The sequence below is a fragment of the Haliotis rubra genome, unplaced genomic scaffold, assembly GCF_003918875.1.
Source record: "Haliotis rubra isolate DU_JTF1 unplaced genomic scaffold, ASM391887v1 Scf571, whole genome shotgun sequence".
Taxonomy (NCBI): domain Eukaryota; kingdom Metazoa; phylum Mollusca; class Gastropoda; order Lepetellida; family Haliotidae; genus Haliotis; species Haliotis rubra.
Genome location: NW_025767270.1, coordinates 612,082 through 636,774, shown reverse-complemented (window position 1 = coordinate 636,774; position 24,693 = coordinate 612,082). Strand labels below are relative to the sequence as shown.

The 24,693-nt window shown below is 40.0% G+C and overlaps 2 protein-coding genes across 3 annotated transcripts in view; one reads left to right on the top strand and one right to left on the bottom strand.

Annotated features, from left to right (window-relative positions):
- The window catches only part of LOC124254348 (transcription initiation factor TFIID subunit 2-like), a 53,208-nt gene extending 35,563 nt beyond the window's left edge, over positions 1-17,645 (bottom strand). For both annotated transcript variants that reach the window (XM_046688268.1, XM_046688269.1), the window contains exons 1-8: positions 17,448-17,645; positions 16,220-16,272; positions 15,790-15,862; positions 15,030-15,120; positions 12,202-12,320; positions 11,766-11,907; positions 5,444-5,638; positions 5,068-5,170 (exon numbers count right to left, since the gene is read on the bottom strand). In XM_046688268.1, the coding sequence (XP_046544224.1) occupies positions 5,068-5,170; positions 5,444-5,638; positions 11,766-11,907; positions 12,202-12,320; positions 15,030-15,120; positions 15,790-15,862; positions 16,220-16,272; positions 17,448-17,514 (843 nt within the window). In that variant the 5' untranslated portion in view covers positions 17,515-17,645. The remainder of the gene's footprint in view (positions 1-5,067; positions 5,171-5,443; positions 5,639-11,765; positions 11,908-12,201; positions 12,321-15,029; positions 15,121-15,789; positions 15,863-16,219; positions 16,273-17,447) is intronic.
- A 194-nt stretch (positions 17,646-17,839) lies between these two features.
- Positions 17,840-24,693, top strand: part of LOC124254349 (ADP-ribosylation factor GTPase-activating protein 1-like) — a 92,875-nt gene continuing 86,021 nt past the window's right edge. Inside the window, 2 exon segments of the mRNA XM_046688270.1 lie at positions 17,840-17,993; positions 21,764-21,873. Coding sequence (XP_046544226.1) covers positions 17,934-17,993; positions 21,764-21,873 — 170 coding nt within the window. The 5' untranslated portion in view covers positions 17,840-17,933.

The following is a 24,693-nucleotide window of genomic DNA, read 5'->3' as shown; positions in this document are numbered from 1 at the left end:
CAGTGATTCAAACGATGTAGATAGCAATGGTTCATAAGCCTCACTAGTGAGGTGTTGGAGCACTATATTTAGATCCCAGGCTGGAGCGTGAAACTTCCGTTTCTGATCCTCCAATCGGAACGCTCGTAACAAAGCGAGTAACTCTGGTGTTTTTGTTAACTTCACGCCCGTTCGCATAGTTATGACAGAACTTATAGCTGCAAGATAAGTGGACATGGTTGAGCCTTTTAGATTCTTAGTTTGCCGTAGATAACATAAGAAATCTGCCACTTGAGGATGTGTAGCATATCTGGCTGTAAATCCTTTCCTAGCAGCGTAATTGACAAAACTGTGCCATTTGTCATCGTACAAGTTACGAGTTGAGTTACGTAGTGCAAGCGTGACCGCTTTAGCCGCTCTGGCAGAATAACCTCTCTTATTCAGACATGCCTTGATACAATCCATACGTGAAGTTGGAATGCTTCTGGTGTTTCGTGCACTTGTTTGGTGTGCGGATGTATCAATAGCCAGTAGGGCGCGACTAAAATCAGATGGAGGCTCTGCGTTTGACTGATTTTCTGTAAGACTTGTGGGATCAACGCTGGAGGCGGGAAAGCGTACGCGTTGAGTCTCTCCCACGATATGCTTAGTGTGTCCGTTGCCCATGCTAGTGGGTCTGGCACTGGCGACATGAATGTTGTCAGTTGCTTGTTGAATCGAGTTGCGAATAGGTCTATCAGTGGAGATCCTATTTCCATGATTATTTGATTGAATATCTCTGTGTGGAGCATCCATTCTGTCGGCGATGGTTGGTGTGGCCGAGAGAGAGCGTCTGCTAATACATTCTTTGCTCCTGGAATGTGGCAAGCTCTGACGTGTATGTTTAGATTGTCGATTAAATCGAACAGTCTGAAACATCGAGCCAGTAGGTTCTGTGACCTTGTTGAACCTTGTTTGTTCACATAAAACGCCACTGTTGAATTGTCTGTGTGAACCATCAACTGAGCGTTCTGTAGTATGTTGCTCCAGTGACTTATGGCGTTTATGACTGCTTGCATCTCTAGCAGATTTATGTGACATTTGCTCTCTTGATTGCTCCATAGGCCTGACGCTGTCCTGCCAGCAAGGTGGGCTCCCCAACCTTGTAGTGACGCGTCTACGTAAACATGTGTGTTCGATTCCGGCTGTGGAGGCTAAGGAGACGCCTGCACAAACATTCAATCTCTTGGTCCACCAGAGTAGATGTGGTTTGACATAATCTGGTAGACTGAATGGTAGTGGGTCCTCGAGATGAGCATTGATGAGGACTTGTAACGGACGTAATTGAAGCCTGCCTCTGACTGTCAAGTCTTGAGCTGATGTGAGTAGTCCCAATAGGCTCTGCCACTGTCGTAGTGGTAACGGAGAGAGTAGGGCTCGAGGAATAAGTTGTTGGATCTTGATCCATCTGTCCTCCGGGACTACAATACAATTCTGAGCTGTTAGAAATCGTATACCTAGAAATTGCAGATCCTTCGTTGGTTCTAGGTCCGACTTGAGTAGATTTACTAACCATCCTAATTGTGTTAGTAGCTTGATTATAAAGTTCAGCTGTAGTCTGAGACGCTGTGGATCTGGATCCACTTGTATACCGTCGTCTAGGTAAAAAGCGCTGCGAAGACCTTGACGATGTAGGTATGAGACAATAGGCTTGGTCACTCTTGTGAATACCCAAGGGGCCGATGTGATTCCCGAAGGGAAGAACCTTCCATTGGTAATGTTTCCCGTCTAGGATAAATCTTAGATATTTCCTTGAGTTGGGATGAATCGGAATGTGTAGATATGCGTCTTGCAAATCTATGCTGGCCATGTAATCTTTGGGACGAATTAAATGCCGAACTTGCGGTAAGTGTATCATGCGAAACATTGGTGGTTTGCATAGATATTCTCTGTTGAAGATGCTCATGTTGTATATGAGACGAAACTTCTCCTTGGAGTTTTTCTTCGGCACTAGGAAAACTGGGGAGTAGAAACCTGGTACGATGTTTCGTTGATCCAGAACTTCTAAGGCCTGTTTGTTTAGTAGAGTAAGTACTGTTTCTCTTAACATAGGTAGTTGTGCCGGTTGAACGTTGAACCCTGTGGGGTTGACTGTTAACGGAGGCTTGGCCTTGAGTTGTATTAGATATCCGTGCTGTAGGATGTTGGATACATATGGATCTTGTAGTATTCCCCAGTTTTCCCAGTGTAGCTGAAGGCGTCCACCCACTTGAGACGGTTGTACTAGACGGCTGGGGGTGGAAGACTCCAGTCGTTCCGAACCTGAATTTCATCGTCTAAATCCACGGGCACCTCTGGATGATCTGCCTCTAGATGATCCTCCCCTAAATTTGTTGTATGGGCTTACTCTTAAAAGAATCCTTGGGATCTTTAGCTGCAGCTAATTTCTTGTCCCGCGTGCTTTCTGAAGCCCGAAAACTTAGACTTGCCTGAGTATCTCTGTGTTGACTGTTTAATGACGTTCGCTAAGGTATCCATGGATCTGATCATAAGAACCTCTCGAAGTCTTTAGATACTTCTTTGGAGACCTTGTCTATGTTGCCACCAAACAGTAAGGGCGATGACCATGGAGCTGTGTATAGAGATTCTGTAAATTGCTTATCCCAAGAGCAGGAGGCTAGTAAGCCTTGCCGACAAGCCATGGTAGTAGTTTCAGTAAGCGCTGACAGGTGCTCTGTAAGAAATTGGTGGTCTCTTTTCTGCATGAGTAGAGCTGAGTAGATCATTCTATCTTCCTCCTCTGTAGAATTCTTGAACTTGGAGATGAGAGTTTCATTAATCATTCTAGATCTATTCAATCCAAAGAACATTCTCCTGGCGATGGTATCTAATTGAGCTAAATTTCGCGATCGCCTACTTTGTAACTTCTGGACTTGGCATCGCTGATTAATTTAAAGTTGTCATCAATATCCTGGGCCTTGAAAAAGGGGTCCATATTGTGTCCAGAAAAATTTCTTGGCATTGAAGACCGGGAAATGTGTAGATTGGACTTTCGAAGATTTGGAACAGGCTGTATCCAGATTAGCTGGTACCGCTGCAATCGGTCAATAGGAGGTAAGGTGATATTGTCTACATCATCATCCTTCATCAGGTAAGTCTGAGTTGAATTCTCGCTCTCTTCGATGGGGAAGCAAGTTGTAACTCATTCACCATCCAGTATCTAATCTCAGCATCTGAGAAAATGATACCTTCTTCCTCTGATGTAGGGTCACATGTCGGAGTCCTAGATCTGTAGGAAGATCTATGAGAGGACTGTGGTGAACGGACTGACGAGTGGCTAGTGTAAGAAGTCCTTGGAGGAGACATCCTTGGCGAACGCTGGGGACTTCGCGAAGCTCTTCTAAATCTTCTGGGCGAGGTAGATATGGAGCCACTTAGCCTTCGCGACCTTCGCGAATGTATCGAGTCAGTGTCCGAATCGACATATGAGCTCTTGCTTCGCGAACGACCTCTGTGTTCTACAGGGTGTGGGCTCGGCGAAGCGCTCCTTCTCTGCGATGTCCCTCGCAACTGGAGAGGCTCCAGCTCCTTCGCGGAGGTGGCCTGGGACTTCCTTTGCGAAGTGATCACTACGGGCTGGGTTGCCCTTCGCGGAGGCACGTTTGTGGGCTCTGGGGCCCTACGCGAAGCCAAGCCGGGCTCTGGGGCCCTGTATGACTTATTATGGATTGGGCTCTGGGGCCCGTGGCTCTGGGGCCTCTGTAAACCGTAACGGTCCTCCATCAGTCTCATGATTTGGTTAACCAGGTCGTCTGGGACGGTTTGCGCTGGCATTGAGGGTGGCCTCTCTGTGAAAGTGACGGGACCCTCAATCTTAAACTCAGGCGTCAGCATAGGCATCTCTGGTTGCGTGTTGATCTGCGCTGTAGTGACGGTAGCAGATACTGGACGTTTCTTATGACGTACATCTGGAATGATAATCAGAATGTCATCATCATATAAACATAATTCTGAGACAGGTAGAATATCGGAGGCAAAATTATTTGTAGCTTTCGTAGATTTCCCTTTTGACAAAGCTGTGGACCTGGGGGTTCGAAGCGTACGTTGAGATGATGTGGACGCTTTCCTAGTCTTAGACTGTGAAGACGGAATGTCTTGAGATGCAGGTCGCTTCTTGGACATAGCGGACTGCGTCCCACGCTTATCCCCCGAGGGAAACTCCGGTAGGCCACCAGCCGGTGGCGGGTCGTCAGTCAACAGTTGACAGGGTATAATAGCTTCCGATCTATTAGCCATGACTGAAGATTGTTTACGAGATTTATCTGCCTTCCGTCTCAAAACGGAACATAAATATTTATCAAAGGCAGAAATTGGTAAATTAATACAAAATTTACAACGAAACAATAGAACATGGAGTAATGCAACTAGGGCATTTTAAATGTGGATCGGTAGCGAATAACGTGTTTACAACCTGTGCAGATTCTCATTAACGTAAACTGCTGAACAAACACGGCGAACCGTGAATAAAACAGCAGAAACATGAATAATAATCAATGCAAGTTGAATAAGGATACTAGTTACACCTCTATAACTGAATATAAGAGGTACTAAACTAAATATAAATAAAGGATATAGTGTGTTGGGAGACACAGGCGCTCTCACGTCCAGCTCACTGGGCGAAGAAGGAGAGAGTGAGGCACATGGGTTCAGGTGGCGCCCTCGTTCCCGCGCTTGTGGAAGGGAGGTAACTCGTGGTGAGTGCTAATTAGTGATTTTTTAATTGAAGGGAACTTCAATTGGGAGATACACGTGTTCCACTATGTTCGCAAGAAGAAGAAGACAAGCAATAAGCATGAGTCAGGATAAGGAAAAATAATGAATTTATAAATGAAATCAATCTTTCATTGAGGAGTTTGTAGTCACATGACTGAAATAACACCAGAAGCAGTTAAACTCAAATAGGATGTGGTGATATAGCTGTACAGTCTCTTGTATCACTATGTCATATTTCAAATGATGATTTCCAGTTTGTTCACCTTGTGCAGGTTTTTGCCTTACGAAAAAAGGAAGAATACGACTGTTACAGCATTTCACCCCAGCTGGACTTACCTCATGTAGGTAGCTAGTGGTATGTTTCAGCACTGAAGACAGGTGAGGCAAACAAAAGTGGGTCACTTCATGCATATTGGGATCAACCAGGATCTCAAATGGTCTGCAAAACAAAATGCCAGTTTATAAGCCAGCTTAGAGGAAAGCTGAGGCAAGGTTAATGCAATACTGAGTTTGGGGTAAACTATCCACACTTTTTCCAAGAACACAATGGAAATTCTGGAACAAAATTGATCACAAAAAATCAAAGACTGTCCATGTATTTTTGTCTACAAAGTCTGAGAATAGATAATGGTTGAAAAGTCCAAGTTCATAAATCAGCAGATCCATGGAAAATTCTGATCCTATACTATAACAGATCTAAACACTGACATACCCAACAGCCAGGGCAATGTTTGGGGCTGCGGTTGGTGTTGACAGGTAGTAATGAAAGGTCTTCTTCTTCATGTCCGGTGTGTAGATGACCTCAATCAGATCCCCACAGGACACAGCAGTCATCTCGCGGTCAACAGTGAACTCCAGCTTCCATGAACATGGCTCTGAGAATGTGTCCACACAAGGGAACCACAGCCTGCCAAATAAGCCACGCTGGTAAAAACGATTGTATGTATGTATGTATATAAGGTTTTAGGGCGACCTTGGGCCTTAAAAGGCCTATATGCGCTCAACACTTAACAAACTGTTATATTTTTGTTCAGTTAAATAACATCGTACTTACCCGTTTTAACGAGGAAGTCTAAAAGAGCTCTTTGTATGCAACCATACATTAAATTATCGCCAAGTATTGCGTTCATTGAAAATGCATTTTGGGCTTTGTTAAGCACAGTTTCTTTAAGAGCCTTACGTGGGTTTTCATGAGCTGGACATTCAATGAGGTAGTGCTGAACTGTTTCTGGGCACTGTAAGTTACAGCTTTCACACAGAGGAGATAAGTCTTTATCTAAAAATACTTCTATATGCCTTTAATCCACAATGTCCCAGCCTGAGGCAGAGTTAAAACAACTTCATCTCTCGCGACAAACGACGGCAATTTTAAAATGTTTGTTTACTACAGGACAAGTAGAGTGCATGTGTCTACCTGTAGTTTCATTATCCCATTTATTTTGCCAAGATGCATTTATTGAAGATGAAATGACAAACCAGTAATCTCTTGGAATGGGCTTAATTGAATGAATATCTGGCTGTGGTCTGTTGCAAGCCATCTTAGCAATTGTGTCAACTACTTCGTTTCCAGCTACACCAACATGTGCAGGAATCCAAAACAATATCACAGCTGATGTACATGGAGTTTAAAACAGTATCAAGATACAAGATGTCATTATAGTATGTCACTCTGCGAGAACCTTGTACACCTGATTGAATTGCTTGTACAGCTGACAACGAATCAGTAAAAATATTGCTTAGTGTTCATTATCTTTTACCCATTTTAAAGCTTGAAGTATGGATGTCAGTTCTGCTGCAAATACAGACAGATGATCAGTCAATCTAAATCTTTTGGATAAACCAAGATCGGAATATAGAAAGCCCCACCAACATGACCGGTTCTGGGATCCTTTGAAGCATCAGTGTAAATATGAGTAAAATTGCTATATTTGGTGTGAATGTAATCTTGGGTCAGGATTTTAATAACACTTGGTGACATTTGTTTGTTTACAAGCTCGGATAAATCCTGTGAAATCGAAGGTTGTGTTAAAGTCCATGGAACCGCTTTTAGGGAGAGATCGAGCAGCATTCAACTGAAGATTGTTTAACTTGTACTGTAATGCAAATTGTTGTACAAGTAATCCAAACGGTGGTTTTCCATGATTCCAATCACACATGACATATTCCACGCAATCACACAATATATCAGTTGCTGGTTGATACCTAGAGGAAGCTTTTAAGGATAAATAGTACTTAAGGGCAACTTTAAGACGATGATATTGCAAAGGAGGTTCTGAGCATTCCATCTGCAGGGCAGAAACTGGAGTAGTAGGAAAAGCACCAGTGCATATCCGAAGAGCTTTGGCTTGAACACGATCAAGTTTAGCCAAATGACATTTTGCAGCATTCATAAAAACTTGACAGCCATATTCTAATCTAGACAAAATTAGTGCTTTGTACAACAGAAGCAAGGATGATTTATCAGCACCCCACTTTGTGGCAGACACGCTTTTCAGTAAATTGAGAGCTTTAGTACATTTTGATGAAATGTAGTTGATGTGGTTAGACCAAGTGAGTTTTTGATCAAAGATTACACCCAAAAATTTAAATTCAGCAACAAATTTTATGTCCTGACCACCAATGTGTAGCTTCAGATTTGGAGGAACTTTACGTCTAGTGAAGAACATAGCAACTGATTTAGAAGTTGAAATCTTGAACCCCCACTTTGAACACCAAACATCTATAGAAGTTAGAGCTAATTGGATAGACTTATGAACAAACTCAATGTTTCCAAAACGCCTCCAACAAGCACCGTCATCTGCAAATTGTGATGCATCAATGTTTAAAGGAAGTTCAGAAAAAAAAATCATTGATCATTATATTAAAGAGCAAAGGGCTTATAACACTGCCCTGTGGAGTGCCATTTACGATAATTAGCATGTCAGACACGTGTTGCCCAATACTGAACTTGTATGGTTCGATCAGTTAGGAAGGACTTTATCCACTGTAGCATACGCCCCTTTACCCCCAAGCTTTGCAGTTTAAATAAAGTCCATTTCTCCATAGCATATCATATGCCTTTTCAATGTCTAAAATACACACAGCATATACTCTTGGTTTCCTAGTGCTTTTTTTGTGCTTCATTTTGTAGTCGAACTAGATGATCTATGCAAGAACGAAGTTTTCCTAAACCCACACTGTAGCCTCGTTAATAATTCATTTGATTCTAAGTAGAAATTCAAGCGATTTGTGACCAACCTTTCCATGATTTTACACAGGTTAGACGTTAAGGCTATTGGTCTGTATGAAACAGGGCTGAGATGGATCTTTACCAGGTTTGGGAACAGGGATAACAACAGCGTGTCTCCAGCTTTTGGGTAACTTCCCAGATATCCAGCTTTGATTTATGATATTAAGTATGACTTCTAGAGCTGAATCTGGCATATGTTTAAAGTGTTTGTAACACAATTCATCGGCACCAGGAGATGTATTCTTGCCCTTTGATATTGCCGATTTTAATTCTCCCAGGTGGAAGGATAAATCATATTCAGGAAAAGGTTGTAGTAAAGAATCTGAAATTATTGGAATAATCTCATTCTCCAAATTTGTGATTTCGTTTTTTAAATTTGTTGAAAAGTTTTCAGCTGCTAACAACCTCAAACTGATCTGCTAAAAGATTTGCTTTCTCTTCACAGGAAATAGCGCTTTGATCCAAAACAGGAATAGGGGATCTATTACGGTTCCCACTAATCCTTTTACCTTGACCCAAATTGAAGATAAGGAAGTATGCCTGTTTATTGTAGATATGTAAGAACGCCAACTGCTGCGCTTTTTAATGATCGTTACAAGGCGTTGGAATTCAGCCCGTTTTTTCGAAAAGTCGTCTAAATCAACTGGTATGGATGTCCTGCAAAGTCGGTTATAAGCCTTTTGCCGAGCTTTATCGGCTTTATCACAATCCTTATTCCACCAATACTGAGAATTTCGAGTAGTTGGCTTTCGGGAAGTTTTACCAATAGCTTTTTCTGAGATTTTAGTCAGAGATAAAGTTAGATTACAAGTTGAGCGTTCAATGTCATCTGTAAGCAGATCACAGGTTATTTCATTTGAACAAAGTTCAACAAATTTATGCCAATTTGCAGATTTAAATCTCCATCTAGAAAGTCCATGTGCAGGTGTTGAAGAGGTGTAAACGATATTTCAGTGAAAACTGGAAAGTGATCACTACCCAGACTGTCGTGTTGATAAACACCCCATTGGCATTTGTGTGATAAGATCGTTAAAACAAGGGTAAGATCCAATGCTGAGAAAGTAAAGTTACCAGTATTTATATCGGGTCATTTGGCCAGAGTTTAGCAATATTAAACCTGTGTCATCCAAAAGAGTTTCTACAACTTGACCAGCATGATTTGTATGCCTGCTCCCCCACAGTGCATTATGACTATTGAAATCACCACATATCAAAACTGGTGTATCTACAGAATTTGTCAGCATTTTATAATCATCTAGAGATGGCGAACCATTGCTGTATATATTAACATTGGTTAGAATTGTTTCCGCCTGAGACAATTTTCACCGCATTTGCCTCAAAATTAAGTTTTGGCAAGGTATGACTATTATAGGTTAAATCTGATTTGACAAAAATAGCACAACCGCCACGTTTAGGATTTCTGGTCGTAGGGTCATATTCAATGCGATCTTTTCGCATGCTAACATAACCATTAATTTTAAACTGACACTCAGGCCAGAGGAATGTTTCTTGAATGCATATTACATCCGGGTTTGAATTCTAGTTTTCCAAGAAACGCCTTTAAGATGAGGACCGTGGGCAACTAAACTCTGTGCATTCCACTGCAGAATAGTTAGCAGAAAGAGGGCTATCCATTATGATTTATCAGTGGAAAAAGAACGGAAGATATCTTGAGATATATCAATGTGGAGATGAGACTTTGCAGCGGACATAATATTTACAAATTTGGTCATCTCGGTTTGGAGCACCAAAACAGACTGTGATAACCTCTAGTAAGAATGCAACAAGATTTTCAGTGGAATTATCAACTCAGGATGGGCTGCTTTCGGCTTGATGGATCTAATAGACTGAGATTGATCCAGTGATCTATCACCATGAATAGAACACTGACATGAACATTGAGTTGAACAATTATTTGAACCTTGAGTGACCTTGACTGAAGGTCGACTTACTGCAACTTCTGGAGGAGAAGGAACAATTGGCTGTTTAGGACGAGTTTGACAGCATTTGCAAAGGACATAGACATAGGATTGTTTACTTTGACCATTTGTACGGCTTCTTTATAAGAAACTTTGTTTTCAACTTTTACACGTTGAATTTCTACCGCCCTTGTATTTATTACAACCTCTATATGCTGCTTGTGATTTCCTCCGCAATTGGAACATTTCAAGGTATCTTTAGAAGGGCAGGCATCATAAGCATGATCCCCACTGCAGCGGCACAAACTTGAACGGTACTTTTACAATTGTTTGATGTATGACCCGAACGCTGGCATTTATAACACCTAAGGGCTGGCGTACATACATGCTTCTTACCTTGAAAGACTGATAGTACATGTATACATGCTCTGGGAGAGTGTGGTACTTGCAAAAGTTAACAAAACTGATAATGTCTGCTGTTTTTCCTTACCTCTGGTTAAACGCTTAGCATCAGTCACTTTGAAGGATTTCAACTGCTCAACTATTTCATCTTCAGAAATATCCAGATCTATATTGTAAATAACACCTTTTGATTCTCATAGAAACTTTTGGGACATAAGCTTTGATTTGTTTCCCACAAATTGGCGTCAATGACAGAGCCGCTTTTGGCCTGCTCAGCCGATCTGCAGTGTAACACAATGTCACCTTTATCCAGCCTCTTTAGGCTATGTATATCACCAATATGTTTTTGAATATCCTTAGCTAGTGCAACAGGAGTTACGGATTTCAAACTGACACTAGTGTCTACCGAGGAAAAAAATAACAATGGGCTTCAGATTTTTTCCAGAAAATTTGTCTGAACATCGCCATCATGTTTCCGCTTTTGGACGCTTAGCCAACATAGCATTATATTTCAGCAAATTCGGCATGAGTAGAAGTTTCCTCAAAATCATCATGAGACGACCAGTCGGCTGTATATTCACACCGTCAGAATCTGGATTCATAACCCTATCTGCGCGAAAGCAAACGCTATCAGTGTTGTCGACAAGCCGTAATCCGCTGAAGCAAGTTCTGCATTACATAACACGCCAAAGCGACGCTACAAAGCCGAAGCTGCTCAGCCAACGAAACAGAAAACGCGCAAGGAAATTTCACTTTAACACAAACGAAAGGCAATTACAAAATATAATTACTAAATTAATTACCAAAGCAAGTTTCACCAACTATGCTTATGGTATGAAACAAAACAAACCCCAACTAACCACTATAAATCTCAGCGAGAACAATCTACACAGGAACACTGACTCAGAGAGCGAGATACACACGTCTGTCCTCGTCAGCAGACCAAACAAGACTCAGTAAAAACGATTGTTAGACAAGAGGATTACCTCCCCTTGATCATGTGAATTTGAATGTTTAGTTTGTATGTTGCAACCTACTAAATAAAAAACACATAAAACACTGTTCTGTTCAATGTGTTAGATCTGAGGGCAAAGTTAGATCAAAGAGGAAATCATACAGAATATGTTCAATCCACAAACGTTTAGCATACACCATTACATTAGTCCAGAGACCATATAATATATAGTTTCTGATTAGTCTAACACTAACTGTAAGGCATGAAAGATATATTCATTCTTTGATATGTTGAATGCCTAACTGCAAAGTCTCAATAAAGTCTCAAAACACCAGTGTCTGCACAGTAAGACCAAAAAGCCATTTCACTTTGCTACTAAAGAACACTTGATATTGTAACTTCAAGTTTTCAATACAAAGTCTTGTCAATTTAAGCAAAAATAACAAAATATTTATACTACTTATTACCGCCAAAAAATAATTAATTAACCTGTTGTGCATTAATTCCTTCATGAAACGGAATACATTACCTTGAAGAATTTTCATGGCCATAGGAGAACATATGAGCTCCCCTCTCAGCAAGACTACCTTCAATGTTGGGCACAACAAAATGTACACCACCTTTAGGATTGTCAAGTGAAAACTCAATGGAGATCCTTATGGCACGCATTTCTGAAATTGTAATAATAATAATCATCATTGTAACATTTTCACTGCAATCGAGACAGTCATAGAGTCTGTTCATTTCATTTCATGTTTTATCTCAGCTGCAAACAGATATACCAGTATTTCTTAAACATAGAATGTTAATAATGTTTTATTATTTCATACGCAAAATATAATAGGAAGGAAGAAAGTGCATCTGTCGCAAAATTATAATGCTTCATTGATGAAATGAGTAGCATGGCAAAACGATTGTTGTATTTGGAACATTTCAAGGAATTACAGACAATTAAGCTGTCTAACCTGCCATTAAAGGGAAGGCTTCCTGGGGCAGCCTGATTGTCACCTCTCCATTGGCATTGTCTGCTTCTACAGCTGTCATGGCAGACAGATGGCAGTTTTGGAAAAAATCAAGGTTCCGCCTGAAAATATGTCTCTTGGTTTTCATGTCCTGTTAATGTCAGTGAATACGTTTTTCCTAACAATCAGCTTTATTCAAGTGAATAGCATGGTGACCTGTAAATATCTGTATTTTGTCCAAGAAAATCAAATATTGATACATGAAAGAGTACAGTGATATACAATCATTGCAATCACCTTATCCTAAGCTGACGTCTCAAAGCAAGCACAGACAGATGAGAATCGGTGGCTATAATTTTTGACCACCTTCATGGCATGGCTGACATATCACTTAAATTCCAGGTTACAAAGGAATCCAGCAACTAATGTTCGCCAGATGAGAAGACAAAATGGATCAGGTAGTGAGATTCCTTAATTGCACACCATCATACTCGACATCAAGGGATGTTGTTCATATTATCAATCACTGGTTTATCTGGTCCAGATTTCATCTTTTAAAAGTCAGATTCATATGCTGGAAAATTGCCAAATAAGGCAAACAACAAACTTTATACAGATAAGAAGCACGTAGAACCTATTCATTCCAAACATATATCAATATGACCAATTAACTGTAATTTAACACAGAATTGCAACATGACTTCCTATTACAAGGTAAAATCAACAATGATGTAAAGGACTAGAAAGTGTTGTCTCCTCCTTCCCCAATTCAACGTTGAGTGAAAGTTAATGGTGCTTTATAGTAGTACATGTATACTAGCCACATAAAGAAACTGTGGATTGTCAAAATATTATCCCAGTTGATAAGTACGATAACAATGTCAAAGGTACATATAAACTTTAATGGAGGGATCATGAGACCATAACAAGTCGGGAGAATTTCAATTGAAAAGTCAATCACAATGACGTCACGAGTCCACAAGTGGGACAGGGGTCAAACGACCATGTCACAAGCTCAATAATGGGTATGTCTACCATCGGCATTGAGAACAGCAGTGCATCGACGACACATAGAGCCTATCAAACGTGCAAGGAAGGCTTGTGGGATGTCACGCCAGATTCTCTCAAGTTCTGTTGCATGGTCAAGGACGTTATCTTGCAGATGAGGAAGACGGCGTAGACGTCGATCCATCTCATCCCAAACATGCTCTATAGGGGAGAGATCCGGTGAATTTGCAGGCCAAGGCAGTAAGTCAACGTTGTGGTGTTGCAAGGAATCCATAGCAACCCTTGCCGTATGAGGGCGGGCATTGTCCTGTTGGAATGTTAACCCAGGGCCATGACGTTGCAGAAAAGGAATTGCCACAGGTCGAAGAATCTGATCCCTGTAGCCCACACCAGTTAAGTTGCCCTGAACAATCACCAAAGGAGTTCTTTGGCGTGCTGTTATTCCACCCCAAATAATCACGGAGCCACCACCAAAGCGATTCCTCTCCAAGACACAGGCCTGTGCATAACGCTTCTCCCACGCTAGCGTCTATAGGCACGTTGGACGTCCATCACTATGGGAAATGTTAAACCTGGACTCATCTGTAAAAACAACATTTCTCCACCAAAACAAGGGTCTGCGGACATGATTTCGGCACCACATTCGGCGAGCTTGTCGATGACATTGTGTCAAGATAGGCTGTATGGCGGGACGTCGTGGTCTGATCCCGTGATGACGTAAACGTTGTCAAACTGTCTTGGGGTGGATACGGCGAAGTCCTGGGATGGTGTGGGCAGTCATCACTGCAATCTGAAACCTGTGGCGAAGATGGGTCACCCTTATCCATCTGTCCTGTCTTGGAGTTGTTACACGTGGACGTCCAGAACGTGGCCGATCGATGACGTCATTTGTGTTCCGGTGGCAGTGGAAATGTGCAGCCACTTGTCGTTGAGACATTCCCCCACGGACCATCCCAATGGCCTCATGACGTTGTGCAGACGTGAGCCTTGGCATGCTATGCGTTTCAATAGCCGTTTAATTTTTTGAACGATCACAAGGGCAGGGGTTGAGCTTTCCAAAGTGACAGTATTGTGTGGCATTCATTTGCTCTGTTTCTCTTTCCCGGTATGCACGTGCAACAACGTATTGCACGTCTCAAGGACGAACCCACTGATGTCACGGAACGTGGCATGTGCATGCATGTTGGATACATGTCACTAATCTCTGAGTTTAAATCCTTATGTGTCTACACAGGTTTGATAAATTTAGATTTTAAACTTTTGTATGCACAGTTTCTTTATGTGCCTAGTATATATGTAGAACACACTTTATGGATAACAACTTCTTTTTATTCATGAGTGCGACGTTTCGATACAGATTCTTGTACTGTTGTCAAGCATGTGTGGCATTCTATATTGTACTTCCCAACTTCTAAAATGCCACTCAAAGAAGTAGTATATATGGTTATAGTAGTACATGTATATGGTTGATGCTTCTAAGCTTACTAATAATTGGTATTAAGTATTAAAAATTTGGTGAAGATGGATGAAGTGGTTTTAGAGTTATGCTCCGAACACAAACCCAACCCTTCAAAAAGACTAAGTCAAAATTTGTTGCCATTGAAACAGAAAAAAAATAAAATTGGAAAAAAAGTTTAAACTGCCAAAAGGCACATCTACATGATATGGAGAGGCAGTATAGCAAATTTGGTGAAGATTGTTCAAGTAGTTTTAGAGTTATGTTCCAAAAACAATGGGAATGCCGACGCCACAGCCGACGGAAACCAAAACCAAACAATATGTCTCACGACCCTTCGGGGGGAGACATAAATATCAACACATACTGTTTAGCATCCCCTTGACAGATCTCCAGTGTTGGGTCATTGTAGAGGAAAGCTGCTTCCCATGTATCATTGATACATACTCGGTAGATTCCTGTGCTTGTTAAGGAAGTTCACTGGTCAGGATTTACAGCAATTAACTTGTTCTGAATTGGAATTTTTTAAAACCTAGATGACTTCATACATCTGTACAAAAAAAAAAGATGGGGGTTACTATGTGTTCCAGTAGTTAGTGATGTTAGTAAAAACCTTTCCAAATTCACACTTTACAATTGTAAGTGTTTTAGTTAATGTTTGTAGTTCATCAATCAAATCAATACAAATATATGTGACATAATATGACAATTATAATTAATAGCATTAAACTTTTTATGAAACTTTAACCACATGTAGACTTAACATTCAACAGTAACATTTATATCAAAGCAAATAAATTTCTGTTAGTGTGGGTTTAAAATGTCTAAAAGTGCACACTTATGTGTGTCCCCTAATTTCTGATGTCAAACACATTGGAAATTGAGGAAACAACATGTGAAAGGGAAAAGAGTCCCTTTCATTGCCTGAATGTTACAAACCAAAAGTTTATACTATCTGTCGATGCAAGCAGCTTCCCTCAGGAATCCACAACCCATCAGCTAACAGGGTTAATGACACATTTCTTGCATGCTCCTGTGTAGTCTACTGTTACAAAACGTGTTATGACAGACCAGTGACCCCTAATCAACAGGAGTCTTATTTACAAAATCAGACAAGAAAAGGATACTGCATTGTTTACTGTTTATCTTTAACCTCCGTAAGTCCGGCTTCTGGGGGTAAAGACTCAGCTCCACATAACCCTTTAATGAAAACAAACTTGATTTAAAGTGTTAACAAATAGAAGTTCATAAAAATCACAGAGGTCACATAATTTGACTTCTAAATTATAAGCTCTCTGGTCCATTATCATGATTATCTTAATTTTTTATACTGAAAAATTCATTGTTTTCCTAAGGCCACTGGAAATGGTAATATCTAAAGATACAGAAAAAGTGTCCATTATCCATTATCAACCATGTTTATTTCAGTGACAACCTGTCAATTATTTTCTTCCACTTTTGATCTCTTGACTTTTGACATGATGCAAAAACAAACAACTGAAACTTCCACTTAATCGTAACACTGCTTTGTAACCAAAGGTAATAAATAGCACTCACAATCAAGGATTGTTTCTCGAAGTTGATGGCAGTGATACATAGTGTCTGATGGGCTGGAACAGAAAGGACAGAGAATTGTCTGTATTGTCAATTTGCCTGTCATGTCAATACATGCCAAATGTGGTATTTCTTCATCCATGTGTTATTCCACATCATATACGAAAAAGCGGAGTGATTTTGCACCATCACTTTATTGTCATCTATTATGAATTAATTGTTTAGCATATGGTTCCATGATACCATGACTAAAACATACATGTGTACAAACAATATAGAGAGGTTTTATCACAAAGTGAACACAAAGAATCTGTAGAATTTACAGATCTAAAACTTATCATTACTGACATGCTTGATTTCAGACAAATTTTATATGCAATGACTTAGTGTATACAATATGCATCTCTTAATTGAAAACACAGCTAACTGTGTTAGCATAAAAATACTTTAGAAATTTCAAAGATTAATTAAGTGGGGCTTTTCAGCAGTTCCAACACAAAAAGTTAAGGTGCATGTAAATTTCAATGCTGAACTTAAATTACTGTGAGTTGTAGGTCTATTGGACATGCATGAAAAGACCCTTCCTTGAAGGGACATGATTTTTCATTGGCACCATTGCCTTAAAATTTCAGTAATCCCTTCAAATTACAAGGTACATTATCATAACACTCAAACCACTGTACACCTTGTTACCAAAGGCAAGGGAGGTAACCCATGCTATCTTTCAATATGGTGAAAACTTTCAGACATATTTTCTGTTAAAATAGAAAATGTGTAAAGTCAAACACGTTCATATCTAACTGTATTTCATGCAATTATCCTGTCTTCGTTTGAAAAAATGAGGGGGTAATGGTTTGATCCATTTTTGCCATAGAGAAATGAACGGTAAACTGTATTTGCTGAGAATAAAACTCAGCAGCATGTTTAAATATACAAGCTGTCACATGATAATTATATTCCCAACCTATGATAAATGCATTTGCTTTAAGACATAATCTCACAGACTTTTGATACCCCGTTAACATTTACCTAAGCCCATAAACCTTAGAAGTTAGAATCTAAGTTAGATCCAGAGCTGTTATTATATCATGTTTTGGAATTCATTAACAGGCTTGACAGTTTTAGTCTGAACAGGACTATCGCGTAGCACATTCAGCACCTACTAAGAGGACTCGTTGTGACAAGTCTGAAAAGGTCTTGTAAATTAAAATTCAGAAATATCGAGTCGTACATATTTTGTATGGACGGTGATTATCAATTTTCGGGTCCTTCTTCATTTTATCCTTTTGTTCACGCATCTAAAGCAAATAAATATCTTCAGACTTCATAGTACACCGATGCATGCAACAAGACACAGGTCCAGTCAGTGGATTTTCCCTTGTTTACTGCGTGCGAATCATTGTTGATTTTGTGAAGCCGCCATTTTGAGATGTAGTCGCCATTTAAAAAATGTAGTTCCGTATTATAGAATTAAAGATCTATTTTTCTGAATCCGGCTGTTTACAACCATAGGATTTGTATATTTTCTTTTCTTGCGATTCCACTGATTTCCGAAACACTCATGTCACAATAAATTCCTTATTATACGAAAACAACATAAACCACTTTACTCAAGTATATTGATGGCGGATTGACAACTCACCAGTTGACTTATTCGACGCTTTGGAAGATATTTGGTAGAAATCAATTAAATTTGTGATTTCAAGATTACAGAAATATGGCTAGTCCAAGAACTAGACGGGTTCTAAAGGATCTAAAGATGAAAGATGACAACAACGTAAGTTGTAGTATATTTCTTAGGGTAAAATAAATTTGTTTACGTCAGTGGCTGTCCTCACATGTGATGTCATTGTCAGCCACCTGCTAACTTTCAATATGGGATTTCCCGATTTGACATATGTCTGATTAGTTGTTATCAAGTCAGATATTTTTATTCTTTTATTTTACATACAGGCCACCGAAAATGTCGAAAACGTTATTTTCATTCTTCACTTCTCATCATCTACAAGAAAATGTATTTCCAATGAGTTTGAGGACAGACAAAATGACAGCTTTAAGATTTAGAGGAAAATAATCCAATAATTTACTAGTTACAGAAAATATATTTTTCTCTCACTCAAATAAAACAAATATGACTAATATGTTCATCATTAATTGTTTGGGTAATATTATTCCATTATAAAAAAGGGGAGGTGGGGTAGCCTAGTGGTTAAAGCGTGTGCTTGTTTGAATCCCCACATGGGTACAACGTGTGAAGCCCATTTCTGCAGCATGTTGCTGGAATATTGCTAAAAGCGGCGTAAAACCAAAACTCAGTCAGCCAGTCATTATAAAAAAAATGTGAATTTAGAGATGTGTGCTTGTTTGTTATAAGGAATGCAACATCATGAAGTATTCACCAGATCATGCTGATTAAGGAGTAAGAATATACCTAAAATAAAGTATTAACCAACCCTCCATAACTTCTCCCCTTTATGTGTAACATTTCTAAATATCATTCAAAGACATGTAGGGTTCATATTTTGAAACAAAACTTTTTGCCATTCTCATGATTTTATCGTTATGTATCCAGTTTTTAGATACCTATGGATACCTAAACAGACTCTTCACATCCTACAAATAATTAACGCAATTCAAAAGAAAATATAATAGTGCCAATAGTCCATTGTGCAAATTAAGCAGAATAATGAAATAATCCCTGTTATTGAATAGTTCCAGCACTAACATTATTAGATAATATGTATTTATGAACATGATGTATGGGGGCCTTAGTTGTCAAATATACAACTGAATCCCCAAGCAACCCTCATTAGTTTCAGTCAGTGGTAGGGCTGCAACGAATACACTATGTGGCGAATATGATACCTATCATGAATATTGGGTAACAAACACGAATAATTATTCATGAATACAGTATTGATTGATGTACAATATGGAACGCCCATTTTGACAGTTTTGATTTGTCACAGCAATAACCAGTGGTCTCTTGACACTCAAATTTGGTATGTAATAGTTATAGTTGACAGTACCATGTGCGGCCTTGGCAAACTAACATGACTTGCGCTACTGCAAGGCTAGTACATATTCAATCCTTGCATATCTCACTTTCCAAAAGTACACAAGGGTTCAAGTAAAACATGCTCCCTTAAAAAAAATCGTAAATATTCGTTAATATTCGGTTCTGGTGACCACGAATAACGAATTGAATTCATGAAGCGCTACAGTTCGATTCACCGAATATGCGAGTGAATCGTTACAGCCTTAGTCAGTGGTGCACATGAGGATTGTATGTAATGAATAACAGGATACAACTAAAGCAAAGTGAATTCAAGAGATTATTTTCACCCAGCTATGATAATGTAAGGAACCAAATCCAGGCAATTTGATTTGTCAGGAAGTTCAGTTGAGTATCATTGATGCTAAATCTGACGAGTTTTGTTGATACAGAACAATAGCAGTGATAGCCATGATATCTGCAAAATATCTGTAGTCACAGCATCCAATGATTTCAACGCCCTCTGAACTTGGGTTGTATTGTTCAGTTCACAACTAATGATGCTGAATGTAAGAAGTGATAAAAAGTTAATGTAAACAAGAGATCAGTAAACACAATACTGTCAAATGCTAATCATTGCTAATTAGTTTGCCAACCTTTTCAAGTCAATACTTAATTGACAGCGAAATAAACGTCAGAATAGTTCATGGATGTTTGACAGCCTGTTGTAATGAACTTCATCATGTTTATTTGATTCAATGAGCAGGTGTTGTTGTAAGCTGATGGTAGTGTTGTATCTGGAATTCTGTTACATTATTTGAATATAAAACTAAAACTATCAGACACCGATGCCTGCTCTTTACACTTTGTTTCATCCCATCTGTTTTGTTATACATATCCAACAGGCCAATACATTTCCAACAGTTAATGTTGAAATTTGATATAATAATGTTAAAATAAAGTAAATTCCTCCAACATGTATGTCAAACTCAGGGCAGTGGGGTAGCCTAGTGGTTAAAGCGTTCGTTCGTCATGCCGAAGACCCGGGTTCGATTCCCCACATGGGTACAATGTGTGAAGCCCATTTCTGGTGTCCCCCCTTGACATTGCTGGAATATTGCTAAAAGAGGCGTAAAACCATACTCACTCACTCACTTTGTGAAACTCAACTGTAACTTGTCCTTTAATGATACACATAGTTTGGGATTGATTACAGGACTTCATCATTTTCAATTTGTTATATTTTTATCATGGCTCAGAGTATTGAGATGATTTCTTACACCCCTAATTCCCAAATGCTGTAGGTAATTGGGTATGAGACTATATTTGAGCAATTGATAAAATTGTTTACCAATTATCAATTGAAAGATAAAGCTACTCTGTTTTCAATTTTGAGGTCCTTTATCGTTGATTTAAGACCACTAAATGTAATTGTATAAACCGAACACGTTAGCAGTTCATTCATGGTCATTACTAGCAAACAAGGATAAGTTGGACCGGCGCAGAGAACGCGTTTACGAGAAGTAGACGGTGCAGGACAATGAGCAAACCCATTTGGTTTGTGAAAGGTAGAGCAGACGTAGGCTGGTGGACGTGCATTGCATGACAATGAAATTGATTCCACGCTAACTGTCGAACTCGGTGTTTGCTGAGACTACATTACACTACACTTGATCGCAGACAACATGGGGCCCCTTTGCTAGCAATGGCAAGCGCCAGTGGGCGGCACGCTAATACGGGTCATTTGTCATTTGACTTATCCCTGTTTGCCAGTAGAATCAAGTATTCATGAATACTTTAAAGAAAGAGTTTTTTTTCCTTGAACTCATCTGTTATTTATCAGTATGATAGGCAAAATGGAAAAAAGAAAATCCAAACATGCAGTGGTGTAACTTGTAGTACTTTGCCAAAGCACCTCATGGTCCTGTCAACTCAAACATTAGGCTATAAACTTTAAATTGTGACACTATTGGGATAAATTAACACGGTCAACACTATCTACTGCTGACACAATATTGTATTCATGAATAGGTATTCATATTCATTACTTTTTATTCATAATTCGTATCATATTTGTCTCGTATAGTGTATTTGTTGCAGCCCTAATATTCAACAGTATGTCTTGTTTATGCCAATATGCATTGAAAGTAATTTAATAATGCACACTGAAATAGATATTGCTTATGTTGAACTAATGAATACAATAATATGTCTCATCCAAATATGTGTGCTTGTATTTATATCGGTGAATCTTGACAGTGTGTAATGGTTATTTATATTCATCTGAAATAATATCGAGTTTCGATGCAGTATGAAGATGTCCTTTTCTAATACTGGTGTACACATTCATCTGTGTGTGTCTTGTTCAAATAACAGTATGACTGCCTCTGTGGTTTTGTGGATAGAACTGTCAACTTGTCATCGTAATGTAATTGAATAAATCAGTACTCATCATGTCATTTTCTTGGTTTTCTGGTGCAGACATACCCAGTCACGTGGATTTAAGCGTCAATTATACAAAACACAAAGTAATCTCGTTATGTATATTTCAGAACTGTTTTGAGTGTGGAGCTCATAACCCTCAATGGGTGAGTGTCAGCTATGGGATCTGGATCTGCCTGGAGTGTTCTGGCAAACACAGAGGACTTGGAGTACATCTCAGGTAAAGTTCCTCTCCTTCTCTTTTGCATGTAACAATGCTGAAAAAGTAATTTGAATTGCTACATGTTTACACTCATTATCTGACACATTTACTCTTAGTCTTATTCCAATAGTGTTGGGAATTGGTTAAAATCTCATAATTGATGATTGCTTCATTACAACCGATCAATCATCGAAAATAATTGGTTAGTTTTATTTATGAAATTTGTTTATGCACACAAAAAATAAGGAACAAACATGTAGTTCTTTGGGGTTTTTTTGGCAAAATTTCACATCTTTAAAGGATGACAAGTATGTTACGAACATAAATGTCTTGGAGTCTTAAAGATAAATTAAATCATGACTTGGAACGAGTTTGTAGTGCTTATGAAATGTAACAGACAAAACCAGCCTTGTGAAATATTTTGTTAATGAAAACAAGTGTTCCAGAATTGTTTGTGTTCGATTATGAGAAAACATGATCGATTGCTTGGTCGTTTAATCACTGCGACCAATCTTCGATTATTTCAATTAATCGGACCACCACTATATTCCAAACCTGTAATTTTTCCTTATCCTGACTCATGCTAATTATGCTTGTCTCCTTCCTCTTGCGAATGATAGTTGAACACTTGAAATCCCTTGAAGTTCCCTTTAAAAAGGCGGACGTAAAATCACTCACCCAGAGTAGCGTCCCTTTCCTCCCTTTGGCGCCCTTTTGGTCATCTGATCGACCATGCCTTGTCACTCTCCTTCTTTGCTTGGAATATCGTCGGCCCCTGGTTGTTTACTCGAGTGACCAAGCCCATCGTCACATATTTACATCATCGAGGTCTATGCAGTGCGTTCTACCTGGACGACAGGATTCAAGCTCATCAAGATCCCAGTCAACTCAGACTGCAACTAGACTTCACCATCAGGCTGCTCACTCAACTAGGATGTCTAGAAAATTTCCTCAAATCGGAACTGGAGCCGAAACAAGATCTGCAATTTCTAGGAATTCGACTCATCACACCAGTGAAATGCATAGTCTTTCCAGAGGATCGATGGGTCAAGATACAACAGATGATATCTCATGCAATGCTCTCTCTGTTGACACTACATGCTTGGCAAAGCATGCTCGGTCTACTCACCTCAGCTCAAGACATGACTCGCAGAGGGAGACTACAGTTGCGGCCACAACAAGTATTTGTGAACGCCCACCTAGACAGCCTAGATCCGTTAATACTACCGGACAGCCTGAGACCATATCTCCTATGGTGGACTCTGAAGTCAAATGTTTGCGGAGGAACCTTTTTGACAGAGCCGGTTTGCAACACTCATCTCTACATGAATGCCTCCCTACAAGGATGGGGTGCGCACTTCAACAACGAAGTGGCAGCAGGGAAGTGGTTGAGTCAGGATCAGAAGTCACACATCAATCTGTTGGAGATGAAAGCAGTAATCAACGCTTTACAACATTGGTCCAGCGTACTAAAGAACGCACGTTTTAAATCAACAAACAAGGGTCAACAAGATCAACAACTCAGCTTTCTCCTGTTCAGCATAGTCGACGACCTGAACATCTACATGAAGGCAGGCCACATTCCAGGAGCAAGGAATGTCATAGCAGACGCCCTATCTCGTCCACTACAACCATTCTCGACGGAATGGATGTTGCATCCAGAAGCATTCCAGTTCATCATACAGACTATAGGATCCCCACTAATAGACCTGTTTGCAACAAAGTTCAACAAACAGCTACCAACATTCGTCTCACCGATTCCAGATCCTCAGGCATGGGCAACAGATGCTCTAAGCATCTCATGGGAAGGACTAAACGCTTACGCGTTTCCACCTCCTCCACTGCTACCAGAAGTACTACAGAAAATCAAGCAGACGACTATGTTGCAACTGATTTTGGTTGCGCCCTATTGGCCAGCGAGGGTATGGTTTCCCGTCCTCATACAAGAACTCGGAAGTCCAACCCTGAAACTACCAGAGTGGTCGAACCTACTCGTCCATCCACACACCAAGCAAGCTCACGGGAACCCGACACTGTTCCAGCTACACGCGTGGAGCGTATTAAAGCTTGCCTGAAGACCAGAGGGTACTCCGCCAGAGCAGCTAAAGCAGTTACACTAGCTCTATGCAGGTCAACTCGCAACTTGTACGACGACAAGTGGCAGAAATGTGAACAGTATGCAAAGAGGAAAGGCTTTACAGCGGTGAAAGCAACACATCCTCAAGTGGTGGAATACTTATGTCATCTTCGACAGACGAGACACTTAAAAGGTTCAACACTCTCAACTTACTTGGCTGCCCTCAGTACAGTTATCACCATGAAAACGGGTATCAAGCTGACCAAAGCCCCGGACCAACAAAAGAAATTTAAGGCTCCTGCCTGGGATCTCAACATAGTTCTACAACATCTCACCAGTGATGCCTACAAGCCTCTAGAACGGACATCCTTTGAGCTACTAACTCAGAAAACGCTGTTCCTGATTGCCCTAGCAACAGCTGCACGGATGTCAGAAATACATGCTCTGGACTTTGAACGAACACGATTTGAAACAAGACATCGTGACATCGTACATCTTGGACTGAGATGGGATTTTATCACCAAGAACCAACTGCCCGGTCAGCCTGACAGACAGTTCCACATCCCAGCACTATCTACAGTCCTTGGGCCACAGGATAAGCAGGATCTATCCTTATGCCCAGTCAGAGCACTTAAAGTCTACCTACAGACAACTAAAACAAGGAGACGAAATTTCAAGCGCCTATTCATCCCCTTATCCACTGAGATGCCCACGGAAGTCTCACGGACAACGATATCAATCTGGATGAGAGCCGTTATACT